Source organism: Crocodylus siamensis, chromosome 14 (genome assembly GCF_052110815.1).
Source record: "Crocodylus siamensis isolate JL-2025a chromosome 14, ASM5211081v1, whole genome shotgun sequence".
NCBI classification, from domain to species: domain Eukaryota; kingdom Metazoa; phylum Chordata; order Crocodylia; family Crocodylidae; genus Crocodylus; species Crocodylus siamensis.
The window spans coordinates 6,614,708-6,636,116 of NC_143408.1; the positions used below are offsets into that span (position 1 = coordinate 6,614,708).

Sequence of the window (21,409 nt, forward strand, 5' to 3'; positions counted from 1 at the left end):
CTCCCCAGAGACTCACCTTCCTTCTGCATCTAGGTGAGGGAAAGCAATGTTTATGCGACTCCCCAGTACTTTAGAGTAGCTACCTCCCAGGTGGATGGGGAGTCAGGCCCCTAAAGCTCGTGCCCACCATGGCCCCTCTGCTGCGCTGGCCAGTGGCAGTGACAGAGATGGTTTTAATAAGGGGGAAGATCATCAAGGCACCAGAGTGTTTCAGAAGCCAAAGTCCAGGGTTTTTTTTAAAGGGATTTGGAAGCCTAGAGTTGCGGATAAGTAATGGCACCGGCTTCATATTTTCAAAAGCTCCCGAGCTGAACATGGCCCATCCTCAGCTGTTGTTGTCACCAGCACTGCTGAGTGGGTAGGAGGATTGTAGAGGAGCGCCAGGCCACTTCAAGCTCCCTCCTCTGCTGTCTGCTGTTGCTTGTCAGGCATTTCAGAGCTCATGTCCCTGATTTGTCCATCACCAGCTGAGACCAACTGTGATACAGGGGCATGGAGGAGGTGAGCTTGGATGTCAGGCCAGTTGGGCACTGCATGCTCTCAGCTGTGACACCGTGCAATCCTGGCAAATGAATACCTTCCTTCACTGCACCTCATTTTTCCCCTCCTGCAGGATGGGTATGTAGAGAACCCCATCCCCCAGGAGGGGTGGAGCAGGTGTGAGGTTTAATGGTTCATATCCATAAAGTTCTCAAAGTGCTTAGATGTAAGGTTGCAAGGCAGATTTTGCCATTACAAGTGAATGCTGCTGAAGGCAGTGAGTATTCTGGGCTGGAGGGTGTCTCATATCAATGCCACCACCAGGGGCGTGGAAACCTGCCAGGTTTGCTTCTTCACCGACCTTCATTACCCAAGAGTAACAGCACCTGTGAGAACGAGGGGATGCCTACCACCCTGCAGCAGAATCCGTGCCGAGTGCCACTGCCATCAGAGGACACCCTACAGGTGCAGCAGGTCATGATGTGGGGGGTCATGATGTGATGCCTGGCTGAGGGATTGATAGTTACCTGTCAGACACCTACAGTCTGACAAATCAGGAGGACCCAAGACACCTTGATTACATTTTACTGTAGCAAAGTCACATCCTGAAGGCTCCCTGATACCAGCTCACATTTCTCTAGTGTCTCCAATCTGCAGATCCCACAGGCCACTTGCAAGTAATCAGCGTCTACCCAGAGCAGTTATAGACTCTTCATCACTGGAGGGTTTAAGAGCAGATTAGGCAAACACTTGGAGGTTAGATGAACATCTTGCCGGGGTCGTTTGACCCCAGTACTCTTTCCTGCCATGGCAGGGGGTCAGACTAGATTATCTGCTCAGGTCCCTTCCGACCCTAGAAACTATGAAACTAGACAGTTTAGACAGGGCTGATCCTGCCTCAAGCAGAGGGCTGGACCGGGGTGGCCTCCTGAGGGCCCTGCCAGCCCAATTCTTCTGAGTCTGTGATGACCTGCATCCCCCACAGTGGTGGCTAGCAGAGTGGGCAGAAGTCAGCACAGCTGCTGACCCCCAGCCAGGTATATACTGCTGTTCAAGAACATCAACCGCAGGAGCTACCCACCACCCAAGCAGCAATGGGGCAGGCAACAGCCATGCAGCTCCAGCGGATACAAACATTGTGGTGCCATGAGCTAGCAAGGAGCAGCAATAGCCAGTTGCAGAAGGAGGGTCTGGTAATAGGAAATGACTGGAAGAGATAGGAGGAATAAGCAAGGCAGGCAGGCTCATAAGATGGATCCTGGCAGAATACTGTGACGGGAGCCATCAGGCATCCCCAGAGAAGGTAGTGGACAAGGTTTGAATTAAGATTATCTCTGATCCGGGGAACTGGGAGGCTTTTGCACAGCCCCTCAGGCCCTGGACAGCTGGGCACTCCTGAAGGTGTTTGCTATGGGCGGAGAACTGACTTGAGCCCTGTTTTGGCTGCCTTGCTTTGGTTTCCATTTATCTATTTATTCTGACATCCACAGCCTTGGGCTCCCAGCAGTGCTGAAACAAATAATACTTAGATGGTCAAGCATTGAATCACAAGCTCCTGAGAGAAAGGACTGTCTTTACTTCTATGTTTGTACAGCACCTAACAATGGGATCATTTTTTGGGACGGGGGCTGCTAAATGTTACCACAATCCTATTACTGCTACTAAAAATAAGAACAGTGATTTCTCCATTGATGTGAAATAACACTCGTTGGCACCAAATTCCTTGTGCAACTTCATTCACGAGCATCTCACCACCAGACAAACTCATTTTTCTCAGTAGTTTGATGATGCTACACATCAGATCCCTACAGCCGAATCACTGGTGCCCCACCAGTGCCCCCTGTACCTCCCCAGGTGCTCAAGGTCATAACAAAGATGGAACATTGCAGGCTGCCCAGAAAAGGTCAGAGAGCAAAGCGGCATGGGCCGGAAGAAAGGGAAGAGAAGCATGTGTGGCACTGGGGGTTCCCAGAGAAAAGCTGCGGTGATGGAAGGATACTAATCCCTCCAGAACAAGGAAAGTGTTTCATCAGCTGGAGGACACACCTGGTCAAGGCCTGTGTGTTTTCAGCCACAGTGAGGAGAGTGTTAGTAATCCTGATCTACAAAGGAAGCATTGTGCAAGCTGCAGCAGACTTTTTAGGATCTCTCTGATCTGCCCTGTACAAACAGCCTGTGCCCTGGATGGAGACAGCACAAATGCAGCGACAGGCATCCTGCACAATATTACACCGGCCCCAGAAAAACCCCATGGGACTGGGCCATGGCAAAAAGGGGTCACATAGGGCCATGAGGGGATGAGAGAATATAGTGGCTGGGGCTATATGAGATGTCCCTGTGATACAGGCAGGCATACCCACCTTGGTCTCAATCTGCCCAACCCAGATTAGGAGCAATGCTGATGTAATGATGTAGGCTAGCAACCAGAGTACCAGCCTGCTGGAGATCCATGCGGCAGTCACCCCTTCCTTTTGCAGTACAGCCACAGCCCTAGTACACCAGTCCCACACATGTTCTCTCCCTGTGCATGCATCTGTCACAATACACTTAAGCCTGGTCTGCACAAATCAACTGCACCAGGCTCACCAAAGGCCAGTCTGCACTACAGTCATGCCAAGCAGAGTTGCTGTAACTAAACTGGCTGAACATCCCGCCTGTAGATACAGCACCTTGATGTTCAAATGGATGTCCCAGGAACAGGGACTTGAAAGCTAATGTACCCTGAGAAAGATCATGCATAGCTAGTGTTTTGCTAAGGCAGGGATGGGCACTATTTGGCCCAGGGGCCAGATTTGGCCCACCAGGCCTTTCTATCCAGCCCCTCAAAAATTTAGAAAATGAATATTTAGTTACTCCTGGCTGCCTGTCAAAGATGACAGGAGCCAGGGGCAGTAGGACCCAGGAGAAGCCAGCAGCAGGACCCAGCAGCAAGGCCTGCCCAGCCCCACCCTCCCCCCAAACCAGAAGCTCCTGCCTAGCAGAGGCTTCTGGCCTGGGACCGTGGGTGGGGCTGTTCCTGCTTTCCTGCACCAGAGAGAAAAATGCAGCCCTCGATGGCTGGCCAAAACTCAGTAAGTGGCCCTCCGCCCAAAATAATTGCCCATCCTTGTTAAGGGCTCAACTCTGCCTTCAGTGTGAAACTAGCTTAGTTCTATTAAATCACTAGAGTTATTCTAACTTGCACTCCAGCATCCCTGAGTGTAAGAGGCCTCTGAAGTGCTAGCATGGTCTGAAACCTAGGTTTGAGTCAGGCAGTCTGGAGCTCTGATTTAGCCTTTGCTGTGGGACAGCTGTCCCCTGGTTGTGCCTCAGTATCTCTATCTTTAAAGTGGTGCTGGTATCTCATATGAGGATTGTAAAACTTAGCTTGTACACGGCTCTGGAGTTGGAGAGGGCTACGAATTCTTATTTCCTATGTACCCCTCACTAGGCTAATAATGAAGCATGAGATAGCCTGCAGCAAAGTTGTTGGGCTGAGCAGAGCAGTGTGAAAACGTGATGGCGGGACCAGCTTTCCATCATCTGGGCTTGCAGCTTTGTAGAAACTTGCTAGTATCACATGGGTTTGGCCAACTAACATTGCTCCTGTCTTGCTCTTGCAGGTGCATGGGAGAATGGTAGCGGGACCGTAAGATCATGCTCTACACAATGACATGTTGGCTTCCAGTCCTGGGCCTCCATTTGATTCTCCTAAGCACAGCCCGGGTGGCCGCCTGCCCAGCACGCTGTGAGTGTGCCCCTCAGATCAAGTCCGTGGTGTGTCATCGCAAGCGTCTCACCTCCATCCCTGAAGGGATCCCCACCGAGACTAAGATCCTGGAGCTCAACAAGAACCGGATCCGCTGCCTGAACCCCGGGGACCTGTCCCCTTACCCTTTGCTGGAGGAGCTCGATTTCAGCGAGAACATCATCACCAATGTGGAGCCAGGAGCCTTCAGCAACCTCTTCAACCTACAGACCTTGCGGCTGCGAGGCAACCAGCTCAAGCTGATCCCGCCTGGGGTCTTCACCAAGCTGGCCAACCTCACCCTCTTGGATATCAGTGAAAACAAAATCGTCATCCTGCTGGACTACATGTTCCAAGACCTGAGGAACCTGAAGAACCTGGAGGTGGGAGACAATGACTTGGTGTACATCTCCCAAAGGGCTTTCTCTGGCCTACTGGGACTGGAGCAGCTGACCATAGAGAAATGCAACCTGACAGCCATCTCTGCAGAATCCCTCTCCTACCTCCAAAACCTGGAGGTCCTTCGGCTCCGACACCTCAGCATTGCTTCGCTGGAGGACCAGAACTTCAAGAAGCTCTACAATCTTTTGCGGCTGGAGATTGACAACTGGCCACTGCTGGAGGACATCTCACCCACCAGCTTCCAAGGACTGAATCTCACATCTCTGTCCATCACGTACACCAACATCACAGCCGTGCCCACAGCTGCGTTGAGGAACCTTGTGTACCTCAGGTACCTGAACTTGTCGTACAACCCCATCAACACGGTGCTGAAGGGCTCCTTCAAGGACCTCATTAGGCTTCAAGAGCTTCACATCGTGGGCGCTCTCTTGGTCTTGGTGGAGCCTCAAGCGTTCTCTGGCTTGAGGCAAATCCGCCTCCTCAACCTCTCCAACAATTTCCTCACAACCCTGGAGGAGAGCACCTTCCACTCTGTGAACACCCTGGAGACCCTGCGTGTGGACAGGAACCCATTGGCCTGCGATTGCCGCCTCCTCTGGATACTACAGCGCCGAAAGACACTCAACTTCGATGGGCAGCAGCCCATGTGCTCCTCGCCGCCAGAGATCCAGGGCAATGCCCTGCGTGACTTCCCAGACTCCATACTGTTTGAGTACTTCACCTGCCAAAAGCCCAAAATAAGGGACCGAAAGCTGCAGCACATAACGGCCCGCGAGGGGCAGCCCGTCTCCTTCCTCTGCCGAGCCGACGGCGAGCCCGTCCCCTCCATTGTCTGGGTCTCGCCTCAGCACAGGATGATCACGACCAAAAGCACAGGGCGAGCAACAGTCCTCCCTGGGGGCACACTAGAAATCCGATTTGCCCAAGTCCAAGACAGCGGCACGTACATATGCATCGCTAGCAACGCGGGGGGCAACGACACCTACTTCGCCACCCTGACGGTGAAGGGGCACCCAGCTGACAGCTCTTTGTATGCAAACCGGACTTTGTACCTCAGCGAGTTCAACGACACCTTCCACAACGACACGCAGGTCTTCTTAAAGTTTACACTGGACCTCAAAACCATCTTGGTGTCCACTGCCATGGGCTGCATCACCTTCCTGGGCGTGGTGCTCTTCTGCTTCCTGCTCCTCTTTGTCTGGAGCCGGGGTCGGGGGCAACACAAGAACAACTTCTCCGTGGAGTACTCCTTCCGCAAAGTGGATGGTCCCACCACCACCACCGGGCAGGGAGGAGCCAGGAAGTTCAACATGAAGATGATCTGAGTGCCTCTGGGAGAGGGTAATTGCTTGTCCACCGCTGCCAGCCACCAACGTGGCCAGCCCAGGATGGGGAGGGGGGAGGGAGGCATCAGAGCATCCTTTGTTTTCCAGCGACGGCTTCATTTCCTCAGGCGGGTCCTTCTCCCGAGGACCGAGGCAGCAGGACTCGCAGAGGGACCCGCTTCTGCTGGGACACTGGCTCAGGTCCACACAAGGGCTCAGAAGCAAATGGGAAGAAGTGAGTCACTTCCCCGGCCTTGCCACAAACCTGGACTGAGCACCGCCGGAGGTCCAGGTGCCTGCTCCTGCAACTTAGCTCCTTTTCTGAGCGCACCCCATTCTCCGTGAGCTCATGGACCCCCACACCTCCTCGCCGGAGAGGGCAGAAGGGGCTTGAGGAGGTGCCCCCCCACCAGCCCCACGGCTGTGGAGGCCTCCTGATGTAGCTGACATTTTTTTGTATCAACTATGCATTTCTCCGACGGCAAGGCGAGCAGCGTTGGGGCCTGGAGAACCTGCTTCCCTTTTTTTTAAGAGACAATCTTGGACCCTTTCTCAGTTGTTGTTTTATGGCTCATTTTTAAATGTTTTTTTTTAACGAATTTCCAACTGAAGTCTTCCTGTGCAACCATGGACATGGGCACAGCGGGGAGAGGGCTGCTGCCATGCCAGCCCACGCACTGGCCTGGGAAGCTAGAGCAGGCGCGGGGCCGCACCGGGGAGTTGCTGTGCCTTGGAAGAGTTCTTTCTAGCATTTTTAAAAAGGGGCATCTGTGAATACAAGCAATAATAGCCCGACTCTGCAGTTCCTCCCAGGCGCACGGTTCTGTGCAAATGTCAGCACCATGACGTGGCTCTGTCCTGCATTACATGAGAGGGTTCAGGTGCCAGAAGCGAAAAGAAATGAGGCAACAGCCACGGGGTCTAGAGTCAGTAGGAAGAGATGTAGCTGGGGGAGAGGGACAGGCCAGGTCTCCAAGCCCCCACCATGTGCTGACCCAGCGCTCGTGTATTGTCAAGAGGGGCCTGGCAGTCCGTCCCCCAAGCTACATCCGGCTCACCCATGCCCTTGCAGGGGCCACCAGCTGCTGGGCCCCTGACAGGTACCGGCACAGCGGAGGCAGATTAAGGAGGGTTGGATCAAACCTGCGTCTCAGGGGGGTGAAGGAAATCCCTGCTTCCAACAACCGCTGGGTAGTGAGAGGGTCTCATGGCCGCTGGCCTCTCTGCTCTCCCCACTCTCATCATTCCCCCTCCTTCCCCAGAAGGGCTTTCTCAGCAACAGCAGCTCAAAGCCTCGTGCTAAGCAGAGCGGACCCTGCCTGGCCCGAGTTGGATCTCGTGATGTGAAGCGAGAGGCTGGAGCTGGTTCAGTAAATCTCACGCTGCCTATAGCCAAGCGCTGCTCTGCTCCAGGAGAGCAGAGCCCACTAGGCTGGGCCTGGAAGGGAGCAACGGAGCAGGGTGGAGCTGCAGCTCTTCTCCCCATCAGCGGCTGAAGTTTGCCCTACCGGCGAGGGAAGAGTTATGGGATCCCCATTCCTGCTCCTTGCAGCGAAGCAGGGAGAGATGCGGGGTGGAGCCAAGCCTACAGCCCCCCATCCCGAGATGACGGGGAATGTTCTGTCCGGCAGTGAATCAAACTGGCCGTCTGATTGCACGTGTATTGTCATGGCAAGCATGTGTGTAAATTAGGCGAGCATTTACACTTGCACTAACGTGCGTGCAGAGTTGGGGGGCAGTCCGGAGAGCTGGGCCAGCGTAGAGGGAACCCTTGTGAACCAAAAGAGTGGTGCAGGTCGCAAAAGCAAGGATGACCCTGGGCAGGACAGAGAGCCCGACCCCTAAAGAAAGGGGTCCCTTCCCCCTGACTCGGCATCTCCGATTCCTTTGCATGAAGGCAGTCTCTGCTTCGCCCAGCCAGCACCGTGCTTGCTTTTCAAGGTCTGCAGGGCCCGTGGAGACCCTCTAGACAGTGGAAAAACAGGGCCAGATGGTCTTGTGCCTCTGGGGCAGTAATAAGGTTGGAAAATAAACAGATACTTCACCAAATGTCAAAGCAAAGGCTCCCGCCCTCCTCTCGCCCAAGGCCCCCACAGAGGAACAAGAAGAGAGCCCTCCAGCACAGCAAGTTCACCCCGCTTTGGCCATCTCCATCAGCCCTGCTGCCCGCTGTCACCGAGGGAACAGAGGTCTGGTACGTGCGTGTGCGTGTGCGTGTGTGTGCGAGACCATGCGTGCGTGTGCACTTATGCATGTGTGTGCATATGCTCGCTCATGTGTGCCTGTGCATGCATGTGTGTGTGCGTGCATGCGCGCGCGCACTTGTACATCCCCAGCAACTAATAATAGCTCTTGTTGATGATACATTTGTGCCACAACATTTTCTGTTAACAAATTAAGCAGCTGTCTGGTGGAGCTGAAGTGAAAACATTGATCGTGTCAGACCAAGACAGTCCATATGGCAGGAGATTATTTTTCTAAGAGGAAGACGGGGCAGGGCAGGCAGGGAAGCAAGCGAACCTCCTGCGTGGGAGCGACTGGGCTCGCTGGTTCTGGCCAGACAGTGTGGTGGAGGTGGAGGTTGGCACTCCAGGTTGGCACGCATGCATTTAGTCACGACTGCACCGGCTCCCTCCTGCCCCGGGACGGTGTTTCTGTACGGTGCAGCTGGCTCGTCGGGTCCCTCCCATCAGGAGCAGTCTTCGGCCACCTGCCTTCTCATTAGCCTCCCCGTTCCTTGTGGTAAGCAGAGCTGGCAGGCTCTCCATCACTGCAGCACACTGATCCCATACCCCGCACCCAGAATTGGACGCTAGTTGGGTGCTTCTCGTTAAGTAGGATTGGCATGTTGTTTGTTGTAGCCACGATGAGCCACGACATATGCAAGCAGCAAACGGGGCATTTTTTTTCAGGGGGCGATATCTTTAATTGGGCCAGCTGATGAGGTGGGAGAGATGTTAGACAAGGATTCGGGCCCAAGCTACCCTTCCTCCGTTCTGCTGTCTGCTTCCTTTCCGGGCCTGCAGAAAGATGCTGGAAGCTTCAATAATAACAGTTCTCCCAGCTTTTACTGGACCAATTGACTAGCCATCACTGCTATGAAGAGGGTTGAGAAGGCAATGCCATCTAGCGGTGAAGAACTTGCTGCGAGCATCACCTTTAACTTGAGCGGCAGGATGCAGGGATGAATGGGGTCTCTCTGCCACTGCCCGGACTCAGTGGCCACAACAGGCAGCGCAGAGTACATGGAAACAGGGTCTTTGCTTAACCAGTTTTGGGAAAGTACAGGCCTCCTCTGCCTGTGGCACCACGATCTGCACAGTGAGGGATAGCGCATGTGGATCTGAGGCTTCCCCAGGGCACAGGGCAGCAGGGGCAGGAGGCAAAGGGCCCATTTCTATGCACAGCAAATGCCATTAGCAACAAGGAGCACGGGGGTAGCCACTGGAGTCAAGAGGAGGCCACTTTGTGCCCAGAGTCCAGGTCAGAAAGACACTTGCCCATGTAACACTTGGCAGTGCCTCCCTGCAGAACAGCCACTATCCACAGTCCCCGTCCAGACCAGATCTGGCCCCCAGGCTTCTGCCCTGCACAGCCAACGTTGCCTCGCTGTTCGGAGGAGCTGCAGCACTGGCTCTTTGCCTGTTTCTAAAAGCCTAGTATTTTCCCCCCCCCTTATTTATCTTGCCCTTAGAGGCCACATTTCCAACCTGGGCTGTTCTCCCTGAGGCCATGCTGCAGCCCCAGGACCACAGAGACTGTGGATAGCAATGGAGCTGGAAGTTTACTATACCTAGCAGCAGCACCCTCAAAGACACTGCACTGCCCTGGGCAGGCCATGTCCTAAACCCAGTACTCCAGGCAAACTAATTAGAACAGCTCAGTGACCAGGCCGATTAGCCTGCCCTGTGCTAATTAGCCTGCTGCAGGGCTATCCTGTGCCCGGAGTAGCACAGCGTGAGAAGGCACCATGGCTGGACACGACAGGTTTACTGCATGGATGCCCTCAGTTCCCCTGGCTGCTGCACTTGCAGCTTGCCAATGCATCTGGCCTACATGCCGACCACATGGAAAGGTATGGCCCTGCAGTACGAGCGTGCACAGCCGAGTCAGGAGCCCTACGGTCTTGCTGGCAGCCTTGACCCCTTCCCTCTCTCTGTATCCACACAACTGCAGCACCTCTTGAGATGACCACAGGCAGAAGCATCTCTTGCCCAATTCCTGATACATTTCTTCTTTGAGGCTGTGGGAGAGGAGCAAAGGCCTTGGCTGCTCAGTGGCAAAGCAGAGCGGGTCTCCTTGAGGCAGGACCTGAGCTGATACTTGTCATTGTGATGAGGATGCTGATGCTTGGCCCCACAAATGGTGTTAGAAAAGCCCATGAGAAATTGGAAGCATAAATATCAGTGCAAATTAACCCGCGTGCTTGGAACGCTGGATCCCAAGCATTGCCCTCTCCCCGGCGACTCTCCTGCACCCAAGTTCATTGCCAGGCGCAGCACATCCTCCATTCCCCTCCCAGTGTCTCCTGCATGCCGCCACCCTAAGCTGTGGGCTTCCTCTCTTCCTTCCTGAATAGCCCTGTGGTCACTTCTGCCCCAGCAAGGGACTGGAGGTCAGGAAGGGAGCCAGTCCTCAAGCAAATATCTGGACAAAGAATTGGATGCACAGGCTGCTTATGCAGATAGCAGCAGGGGGGTCTGTGGGGCTGCATCCTTCCCCCGTGCCTGCCTCAGGGACTGGTGCAGGGGCATCATGCTCCTAAAGGAGCAAAAAAACAACTGTCACCCCCTCCTGCCTGCTGCACAGCCCTGGGAGGCCACAGATCCCAGCTCCATCAGACATGAAATGCACTGGCACATGGGCATCTTCCCTTCAGGGGCTGCCCCTGGCATCAGCCACTGTACTGGGCTGTTCCCACAGCTCTGCTCAGCATGAGCATTAGCCCAAGTGGCCTGGTGCCTCTTAGCATGTGGAGCATGGAGGGGTCATACTTGGCTGTCAGCACTGTGATGTGGTACCTGATGAAGTGGGCTCTTCCTGACTTGATAGAGCCTTGAGACCTGCCCAAACCATGGGCTAGTGTTTTAGCCAGGTGCAGAGATCACCTGGGACAGTGAAGGGACTCCTGGACCAGTTCCCCCTGCCTGCACCTCTGAACGTGGCTCTACACATATAGCCCCAACGGCCCAATCTCGGACAGCAGCATCCAGGCCCCAGCATCTCTCTAAGGCCCATGTCCTCGAGACATGGGCCCTAGAAGCTAACAGACATGGGTCTGACTCCCGCTTGTACGTTAACCTTCAGATCCACATAGGCCAGATGCTGTACGAAGAGACAAGCACCGAGAATGGCAGAGTGAAACACGCCTGTGCTCGGGGCTGTGATCGTGGTCCACATCCCTGCTGCATATCTTCAGCTGGTCACTGATATCACACCATCCCTCTCCTCTCCCTTGCCATGTGGCAAGAAGCAGGGCTAATTGCTATCCATTGCTGAAGATGCCAACATTTCTGCCCTCGGACTTCCAGCCTGGGAGCTTCTTCCTTTGTTTTCACCCTGTCCCATCACTGCCTCTGCCTTGGACCCATGCCCCTGAGCACACTGAGTTGATCCTGCCCCCACCCTTCTTCCGAGCTATGCATGCCATTGTCTCCAGAGTCCCTACAGTGTCATCTCTACAGCAAGTCCTTGTTCAGTGTCTGGTTTTGTCTTTAATTCTCGGGGGGAGGGGGGAGGCATGAAAATGGAGGAGCTGGGAGTTTCCCGCCAGCTCCTGCAGAAGGGTTTCTCAGCCCAGAACATGCGCATTTTTATATGTAAGAAGCATGTGAAATATAGCTGGGGGAAAAACCAGCGCTGGCTCCTGTGTCATTTCCTTCCCCCCAACAAGAGGGACGGGGCAGCATGGGGTTTACAATCCCCAGAGGATGGAGGGAGCCCCTTTCTGGTGAGGCTGCTCTGCAGTGAGGGCTGCACTCTACCCCAGCTCTGCTCGCATGACCCGGGGTGATGGAGGAGGGCTGGGCCCGGCCTGCTTAATCAGGAGCAATGTCATGAGCTTTGCCCCAGGCCACAAGGGAAGAGGGCAACAGCCGCAAGGACTCTGCGGAGACCCTTAATCTGCACCACCTTGGGCCTGCCCCCAGGGAGGCGTTCGCCCGCCAGCAGCAGGCGAGGTCACACAGCCCCTCGCTGGGGCAGAGAAGAGAGCCTGGGGATGGGCCTGGTGCTTGGGGGCTCTCCACGGTAGTCTCAACCTCATACCCCGGGGGGCTTCTTGGACCATTAGGATTGAGGACAAGGCGAGGCACTATCTATCTGCTGTAGCCTCTGCTGTCAGCCTGGCGTCCCTGCATTCACCCAGTAAAACAAAACAGCAGTCCCACCCCCGCAACAGGCTAGGCTAAGGATTGAGTTACTCGGCGGGCGGCGGCAGCGTTAGGTAGCAAAGGCTCCTGCAGACCTTCCCCACGCTCCCCCGTCTGTCTGCAGCCACCTGCTGCCTCATCTCATACACAGCCAGCTCTCTGCAGCGGTGTCCGTACAGCACCTTGCACACTGTCCCAGGACCAGCGCTCCTTAGTGAAACATAATAAGGAATGCTAAGAAATGAAAGCGAGTTCAAACCCAGCGTGATGCTGCACGCACCCTGCACCTACAGACAGCCCCGGCCCCAAAGAGCAGGCAGCCTAAGAGCCTGCCAACATGGGACACAGGGAGCAGTCCAGGCGAAGAGAGAGATTTTAATGTGGATTCATCAGCCCCGTGTAGACACGCTTATTCAGAAGTCAAGCAGCCTTAATTCAATTGAGGCTAATTCTCCTTGGAGATGAAGGAACAGAAATTGAATCAAGATTGTTTTAATGGCGAATAAAAGTGTCTGCACAGGGGCTTAATAACGGTTAGCTAATCTACTTTCAAAGTTACTTCAGATGCACGTTCCCGAGGACCCCCTGCAGACCAGCCCTGAGCAGAGCTCTTGACTTTGCCCCTCGCTGATGGGAAAGGGACAAGAAATAACGAGCACTCAGAACTTAGCCCGTTGGTCATTACGTGGGGCGTGCAAGTCTTTTAGCGAGAGCACGAGGACAAGTTAATAGGCATAATTTACATTAGGGTTGCAGCTCTGCTCCCTTCCCAACGTGAATTGATGGGCTACTGAATCGCTATTGATTGCGGTGGCGGGGGGGTTGCTTGCCGGCGATTTTAAAATTCTTAATAGAGTCTGCTACAAAACACCCACTGAAGAGGAATCAATTGCTGATTAATAACTAATAAATGATTAATGCATGTGTGTTAACACACCGCCACTGCTATTAATCTATTATTAATTATTAATGCCGCATTTATAAATATTGCCTTATAAATAGCACCATGCTTAGGCTTTTCCTCAGCCCCAGGGAAAGTGGGAGGTCAATAAAGAGCTAGCCACATACACAGTCCTACCCTTCTCTTCTCAGCTCTTGCTTTTCAGTGCTGCCTCTGCTGTCAGCTGTAGCCCAGGTAGCGGGAGAGTCAGGCTGGCAGGCAGGCCCCTACTTAGCATGCCTGCCCTGCGGCCACCTCCCTTTCACCTGTTTCAAGACCTCAGGCCCCATCCAGCCCAAGTACAGAGATGCTGCCTGGGCTCAGATCTTAAGGTGCCTCCCAAGTCTCACCGCAGAAGCAGATCTCCCTCTTCCGGAAGCCGATCGGAGCTAGGAACCATCCGACAAGTTCCCCATTGAAGAGAAACTCCCACAACAGCACCCGAGCTCCTGGTCCGTGGGCCTGTCACCCAATCTGCCTTGACCGGTGGAGCAGAGTCCCAGCTCCTTGGCTGCAGCGTGCATGGCGCACTTCATGCCAGCACGTTGCCAATGCAATAGCCCACCTGCCTGGGGTACACTGCAGGGTCCAAACCAGCGGCAGCCAGTCCGCACAATGCATTCTGGGATGCAAGTGTTCGCTTAAGCTGGTCCGTGCTTGTGCTTACCAGCTGTACCTCCCCGCGGCAGGCCGTAGCATCCAGTCCCTCTGCGCAGGCTCCAGTGCGTGCATCAGACTCCAGCCCGCTGAATTCACGCCCCGAGTCCCCATTCCCAGTCATGGCAGTGTGTGAACCCAGGCAGGCTGCGGGAGTGCAGGGTGGCCATGCTGATGGGCAGCTGAAGAAAGCATTTCCCAATTGCGGTCCCCACAGCGGGGCTGCACAAGTCTCCTGGGTTCCCAGGTGCCAGAGAGGTAGCAGAGGGCAGATACTGTGGACCCACGTCCGTGCGTTCACATGTGGGCAGCGCTCGACGGCTGCTGTAACCCACTGTGGTGGATGTATGCTTTTCACCAAACCTATTTTAGCTCCCGGACATCGTGGGAACCATCTCGTTGCCTGGGTGCATCCAGCCTCTGGCAGTTCACGTCCTAACCAACCCCAACCTCCAGCAGCACAACTCGGAGCCAAGACACAGCCACGGCTGGCTAGGAAAGCGGGCATCAGGCTCTATCAGCATTAGACCCGGCTCTACCAGATGCTCCACAAACTCAGCTGAGCGCCATGCTGGGACTGCCTCACTCCGTCCCCGCCAGAAGAAAACCAGGCCCAGCAGCACCCAGCACTACAGCTGACAAGGGGTGGGGGAAGGCCAAGAGGGCAGCAGGAACAACTGGGAGAGGAGAGGCAGATCCTGCAGCACCATGGCATGGGAAACAGGGTTCTGGCTCCCCACTGCATCCCTTGCCCCTCTCACAACATCACCAAGGTGGACAGGGAAGGGTTTATTGAAGAGCTGTCAGCACCTTGCCACTCGCTCCATGGATTTCAAGTGGATGGGCCATGGCATATGGTCACCTGAGCCTGGGCTTGCACCCATGGGCCCTCTGCATCCTCCTTCCTCCTCATCCCCCCGCTTCTGCCCTCAAAGCCTCATATGCAAACGAAGCCAAGAATCCCCTATGCCATGCTACAGGTCCAAAGCCAGTAAGACAAGGGTGCTACCAACACACCACTGCTTGCAATGGCAGAGTTATTCAATTGGTATTTGCCCAGATGATCCTCAGAAGAGAACTATACCCTGTGGGTGGCAGGGGGACTTCAAGGCCGGTGCAACCGGCGCCCTGCCCACCTGTCTAGGGCAGTTTGCCCACCTGACTCTCCTGCCATGTCTTTGATGCAACTGAGAAGTAGTTGTTCCTAGACAGGAGGCTGCCCATTTAATGCCCTGATGCCAAGGGCATAATGCACAGCACTGTATTGCCCCAACACCATGTCCCACGCCTTGCAGATGGCATTATGATGCGGCTCCAGCCCTACTATATTACCAACTGAACATTTGGACCCCGACCTGGATCCCTCCTACTCAAGTGGCCTAACCTCTGCCATCATCCTGGCCTGCAAACTCCCTAGAGCCCTTTCCCTCTCAGCAGTGGCCACCTCCAGGACCTTTGGCTCGCAAGTCCAGGCCTCCTGTCGAAGCCAGTCGGGACTCCAGGCCTCTAGCTTCTGGCCATCCCTTGTGGTTGGCATCCTTGCCTTTTGACCGTTCTGGTCCTGGCCCCAGCGTGGGCCGGTCAAGGTTATCGAGCAGCTAGTGCTGTCTCCCATACGGGTCCACCTTCTCGGGCCTCTCCAAATGCTGTCCCCGCTCTCTGAGCTCGTGGACCGCACAGTGACTCTGGACCCCTCCTGGACCCGCTCTTCCACCCCCGCTGGGCTCACTCTTTCTCTGCCCTTCACTGGGCCTCTACTCCAGCCCCCCCCTATGCACAGTCCCTCAGGCCCACCACCAGCAGCCCCATCACACCATCCAACCCCAGCAAGGTGTAGTTTTAGGTCATGCCCTGGGACCGGGAACCTCCTCCATCCCCATAGTCCCTACCTTTGATCTCCAGGCTGCTCTGAGAGCAGCAGTACTCTAGCCTGGAGATGTTCACCCTTCAGCTCCCCAGTTGCAACTGGCAGCCCTGCTCCTTAGGTCTGGTCTTGTACCCTGGCTGCCTAGCCCTACACCAATCAGGCTACCATGTGACCGCCTGATTGGGTCTGCTACCAGTAAGGCCCCTGCACCACCCACTCAGCAGTCACCATCCCACCTTTCCCCACCCTGAGCTTCCTCCAATGACCCATCCTCATCCCAGCCCTCCCCAGCGGTCCCCAGTATGTGGCAGGGCACCAGATGACAAGGACAACTGCTTCCCAAGTCGGTGTCCTTGGCAGAGCTCTGACCCACTGATGCCTCCCAGCGGAGCTGAGCTCCCTGGGTCCCTGGCCACCCAGTGGGTAGATCTCCCTAGTGATCCCACCGCCTCATCAGCCTGCAATGGTGTGTGAGGAGGTTGCTGGAGTAGCTCAGGGCAGCCAACTCCCATTAAGCCCTATTGATCCTGCAGACTGGAAAAAAACAGCCTTTTCACCCTTCCCTATTGATCCTGGGATCACAGGCTCCTCTTCTCCTCTCATCTGCATATTCATGAAGCCAGGCTGGAGGTTTGCCGGATTCAGAGGCGCAGGTGGGTCCTTGCCGAGTGTCCCGAAGGACGGCACAGAGGCCACATCGAGCGCCAAGCGTTATCGCTCTGGCCAAGTCCCCGTTTGGGAATGCAGCAGTAGCTGTCGAGACCCGTTGCGGCGTTCGCTGCAGGGAGCCGTCGCTGCCCCGTCTGAAGGAACTAGCCCCGTCGCCACATTAGAGATGGGGGAGCTGAGGCAAAACCAGGGGGACCCAAGCCACACAGTGAGGCAATGGCAGAAGAGAAGGACTCGGCAGGGGTCCCGTCTCCCTGTGCCTGGTTCTCACTGCCTTGCCTCACCCTTGGAGCTAGCGTGGCCTGCTCCCTTGCTTGAGCACGTCTTTAGAAAAGCCTCAGACTGGGATGAGTTAACACACAGGGACCCCCAAGGCCCAGGGAAGGTGGACCTGGTTAAGGGGCAGGACGGCCTAGGATAGGAGAGATGGGCCTGGGAAATGCACAGGGAGCCCCTGTGGTCTATCTGCCCTCTGCTTAGCAAAGCACGTCCTCCCTTGAATCTCCCATTGCACAGTTTGCAGGATTTCGAGCATCTCCAATGCCAAAGCAAGCCAAGGGTGTGATGTTAATTGGATCTCTCCCCTGCCCTGCTCCAGGCGCCAGCTTCTGTCCCACCCCACTTGCACAGCTGCCTGCTGCTGGGCCTCTAGGCCTGGTTTGCCAAGCAGTTCTTGGCTCGTGTTGTTCTTTCCCTCCACTCCCATCTCGTTGCCCTCCCCCAAGGGGCAGGTGCAGGCAGCTGCAGAACCGACTGTCCCTTGCTTTGAGCTCCTGGTTAGATCTCTTGGCTGCCAGACTCCCTTATTCCCCCAGCCTCCGAGAGGAAACCATACAGGTTCCCCCATTATATGGCGTCATAGGAGACTTCCTGGCTGCTCAAAAGTAAGGGCTGATGGGGTGACCTGATTCCCCAAATAGATGCACCTGGGAACTGACCCCTTCCCCAAGCTCCCAGGGATCCAGGGAGTCAGAAACAACAGGCTGCTCTTCCCCGCTTTGTCAAGAGAAACTGCCCATCCAAGCACTGGAGGACAAAGCATCGCCCACCCACGTACCCCGGGGCTCTAAAATCTTTTTGGGACCCTTAATATTTCACCCTGACATGGGCTTTCTCCATATTCCCCAGCCTCCGGTATCCTCCTCGGCCCCAACCCAGTAGATGTGGGAGATGAACAAGGAGTCACTTCTGCTGTCCCGGATTCCTCCATCCCAGCCCACACATCTCCTCTCCATGCGGCACCAGGTCATATCAAGCGCTGGGGTAAGCAGGAGGGTAAAGCAGAGCGCAGCCAGCTGAGTAAGAGAAGATGGGAAGGGCAAAGCCCCCTCAGCCTCCTGCATATTTGGGAGGTTCACGCAGAGGCAGGCATCTGCAGAGGCTTCAGGTAGGGAATAAAGGCAAAACGAGTGGTTAATGCTGCCCTCTGCCGGAAAGAAGAGGCACCCATGAGAGCAAAAGTACAAAGGTTTTTTTACTATTCCCCCTGTGCTGCCCCCATACATCTCTGGTCTGAAGCCCAGCCCGGGCAATACTCAGTCCTGGAGCTGTGCTAGGGACAGGGTCATATACCCCACAGTGCCAAGAAGGTGATTGATACCACTGGAAAGGGCAGATGCCTCATTAGACACACACACACACACACTTCTGGCCTTGGAAAGGCCTCTGGATTTCAAGCCAGTGCATAGCAAAGCCCCATTGTAGCAGCCTGAATATCCCCCCGTGCTGACGTTATTCTCAGAGCCTGGCGACCTCACCCAGGGCACCGAACAAGACAGGCAGAGTCCAAACTGCAAATGCCTTCACAAGCTCTTTCATCGTGGGTTGACAAGCTGCACAGCCAGCTGCACAGCCCAGCAAACGGGGAGAGGTGGGAGGGTCGAGGAGAGCGGGGGAGCAGCTGTTGGCTGAAAAAGAGGGGGCAGCTTCATTACCCTCCGCTTGGTCATTTCCTGCATCCTCCTATCGTCACACCATGACAGCACGGTGAATCAGTGATGTGTCACTTAGCCCCATGGGGTCAGCCCACCTCATCCGGGAGGCGCCTGGGACTCCTGGGATAGGACCGGCTCTAACTCCACTCCCTTGAGAGCTCTCAGCCAGGGGGCAAAGGGCAGCAGTGGGGCAAATGTACCCGATGCCTAATGTTCACATCTAAAACCTTCCAGACCCGAATGTCTACAAAGCTAGGAGAGGCTCTGAGCTCCTGAGCGTCTAGCTGAGCTCATCACTAAGCGTTGCTAAAAATGTACCAATGTCTCATAAAGCTCCAGTGACAACACTGCCACGGCTTCTGCAAACAGCGCACCCTCTCTGCTCAACATCTTCTCTCCCCCCACACCCAGGCCTCACTACCGCCGTGTTGCAACAGAAAGCTAATCACCATTGCAGTCTACATGTAGATCCTGGATGGCACCACCCCGGTGAGTGGGGTTTTAGTAGGAGCTAGGTCACAACCACCATCTCCTCCTGCTCAAAGAGGCTGGAGCAGCCGTTGCAAGACGCTGACCCACATAAGCGAGCATCAAGGGTGCTTTGAATCGTGGAGACCCACAGACCTTCTGAACGGCCCTTCAGTTCCAGCACTGCACTTTTCTCAGCCGCTCAAAGCAATGAGGTCACTCAGAGAAACAGCAATAACGGGCCTCGATGCTATAGATAACCCGCCATTCTGCGCAGAGCGAGGTGATGAAGAGGCTTCCCAGCAGCACAGTATTAAAATAATAGCCAAAAAAATACGACAATTAGAAAATGCAATTTTCCAGCGGGTGCCTTTAAAGATCTTATCTCCCACCGGGAGGCAAACCAATTTCCTTATAAATTAAAAATAATTCAGCTCGCTGGAAGTTTACTGCTTCAGTTCCCCAAATCCCCAGCTTGGATGGGTTAGGGAAGCCGCAAAAGCCTGCATGCACCTCTGGTCTGGTCTGATCACTGGTCAGAGCCCAGCCCCGCTCAGCAGCGGCTATGAGCGGTTATTACTATAGGATAGCTGGTGCAAAATAAGCTGGTGGTTCTCAAGCCTGTCCTTTCTGGGCTGCTGTCGGCATCTCAAAATGTGAAAATCCATTGCTGTGGCAATCCCCAGTTGCCCAGCAAAGGGTACGGCTCCTGCCCGTATGTCACAAAGCCGGTGTGTAGGTTTCCATTTCAATCATGGGTGAACTTGAACTTCAATTAATGGCTGAGAAAGCTCCCAGCCTACACCCGAGTCACCTGCACAGTTCTTTTGACAAAGCCAGGGAAAATATATTATGACAGCCCTGATATTTGAGGCAAAAAAAGGCCAGAAAAATCCCTCAGGCCGTCTTCATATAAACCCACCAAGGAATTCATCACTGGTTCAGGTATGCAGGTTGCAGCTGTATCGGTCTAGAGGAAAAGGCAGTCAGGACTCATAGCAGAGATGGTATCTTTTATTAAACCAACCATATTTTTGCAACAACAATAAAATTATTTAATTGCAACCTTTTGGGCACAAACACCCTTCCTCAGGCACTGGAGAAAAGACTAAGAGTTCTCCTGGGTAGAAATGAAGGTTCATATTTCATAGGATTTCACAGAGGAGTTGAGAGATGGAAAACTCCTCCGGGCAGGCAGCTCATAGCTGGTCTGGAGCCTCTCACCTCCTGTGAGGATCTGCGATGATGCAGATTACCTTGAAACAAAGGCAGGAGCAGGATCTCAGGTTTCCGGTGGTCACTGGTTGAAGTGGCTTGTGCTCCCTTCCCCAGGCCTCTTGGGCCCAGCTCAGCTCCAGTACAGCCCTGCCCATAACGAGACGCTGGCTCCTATTTCCCCCTCTTCGATATGCTCCCCAGCTGGCCCTGCCTGGCCAGTACGCCCCGCTCAGGGGCTCCCATTGAGCAGGTGGCTCCACGTTGCAAAGCTCCCAGGAGGGAGCCCAGGCAGCTGCACAGGGTGGGGGCTGGGGGGCAACCCTAAATCCAGCCTCTAATTTCCCCCTGCAATTTCCTTGGGAACAGACCATAGTTGGGGGTTTTTAAGGAACTTTCTTTAGAGCCCTTTTCTCCCCAGTAGGACGCCTCCTCCCAAAAGGGGATGGGAACAAAACCACCGCTGCTTCAGATAAGGAACAAAGAGAGAAACCTGAGCGGTTTCCCCGCTAACGAGTCCCCATCTGGGAAAGCTCTGGCATCGTTGTCCCCTGGGGAGTTTCTGGTGCCTTCATCTGATACCAGTGGCCACTGTCAATATGTTCTGGACCAGATGGCACCCGGATCTGAGCTCCAAAGGTCTTCCCTGATCCCTGGGTGAGTAGAGAGATGAGAGTTGTAACCCTCCCTGCAGCCCTGTACCTGCCTCCATTGAACCAAGAGCCTCAGGACACTTCTCTAGCCTTTTCCCTGCATGGAAGCCAAAACCAATGCTCAACCCCTTTCCCTTGCTCATCTGGGAGAGCCGACATCCACGCCCCTCGGAAAGGGGAATCCTTTAGGAAGGGCGCTGCTAGGCATCAGACCAGAGAAAGGGAAAATGAAGAGTTAAAAGGAGCATGGCAGAGGTAGAGAATGCATCACAGCCCAGCCCAGCATCAGCTATGAGCTCTAGGCAGCCCTTTTCTTATTTTCCTGCTAATGTTTAATCCAGCGAGGGCCATCAACCTCCCAAAGCCCCTTTGGAAAGGCAGCTGAGTGTCACCTCGTGGCAATATGCACTGGATTGGGACTCCAGAGACCTGCTCCAGGCTCAGCTCTGATGTTAAAAATTAGTCCAAGGCTCTAATCTTCCCTTTCGGGAAAAAAGAAGTAATAATGCTCTTGCGTACGGGAGGCTGCAAGGGTGACAGCATTACTGTCTACAGGGCTTTTGGGAATAGCTTAGTTTTTATAGCCAGGGAATATGAGGCCAGCAACTCGTTCACACTCGTGGGGAACAGCTGGGATGGGAGCACAGGCTGCCCCCACAACACGCTGCCTTTGGAGGGTGCCTGTAGCATGCAGCAACAGG

General features: G+C 54.7%; 1 protein-coding gene across 9 annotated transcripts in view; it reads left to right on the forward strand.

Moving 5' to 3' along the window:
• Positions 1–21,409, forward strand: part of LINGO3 (leucine rich repeat and Ig domain containing 3) — a 103,516-nt gene that overhangs the window by 77,012 nt on the left and 5,095 nt on the right. For 6 of the 9 annotated variants that reach the window (XM_090027002.1, XM_090026998.1, XM_090026999.1 and 3 more), the window contains one exon: positions 4,083–11,790. In XM_090027002.1, coding sequence (XP_089883128.1) covers positions 4,117–5,934 — 1,818 coding nt within the window. In that variant the 5' untranslated portion in view covers positions 4,083–4,116 and the 3' untranslated portion in view covers positions 5,935–11,790. Of the gene's footprint in view, positions 1–4,082; positions 11,791–17,566; positions 17,702–21,409 lie in introns of those variants that run through there. The other 3 variants (XR_016439120.1, XR_016439118.1, XR_016439119.1) reach the window with 3 other exon arrangements.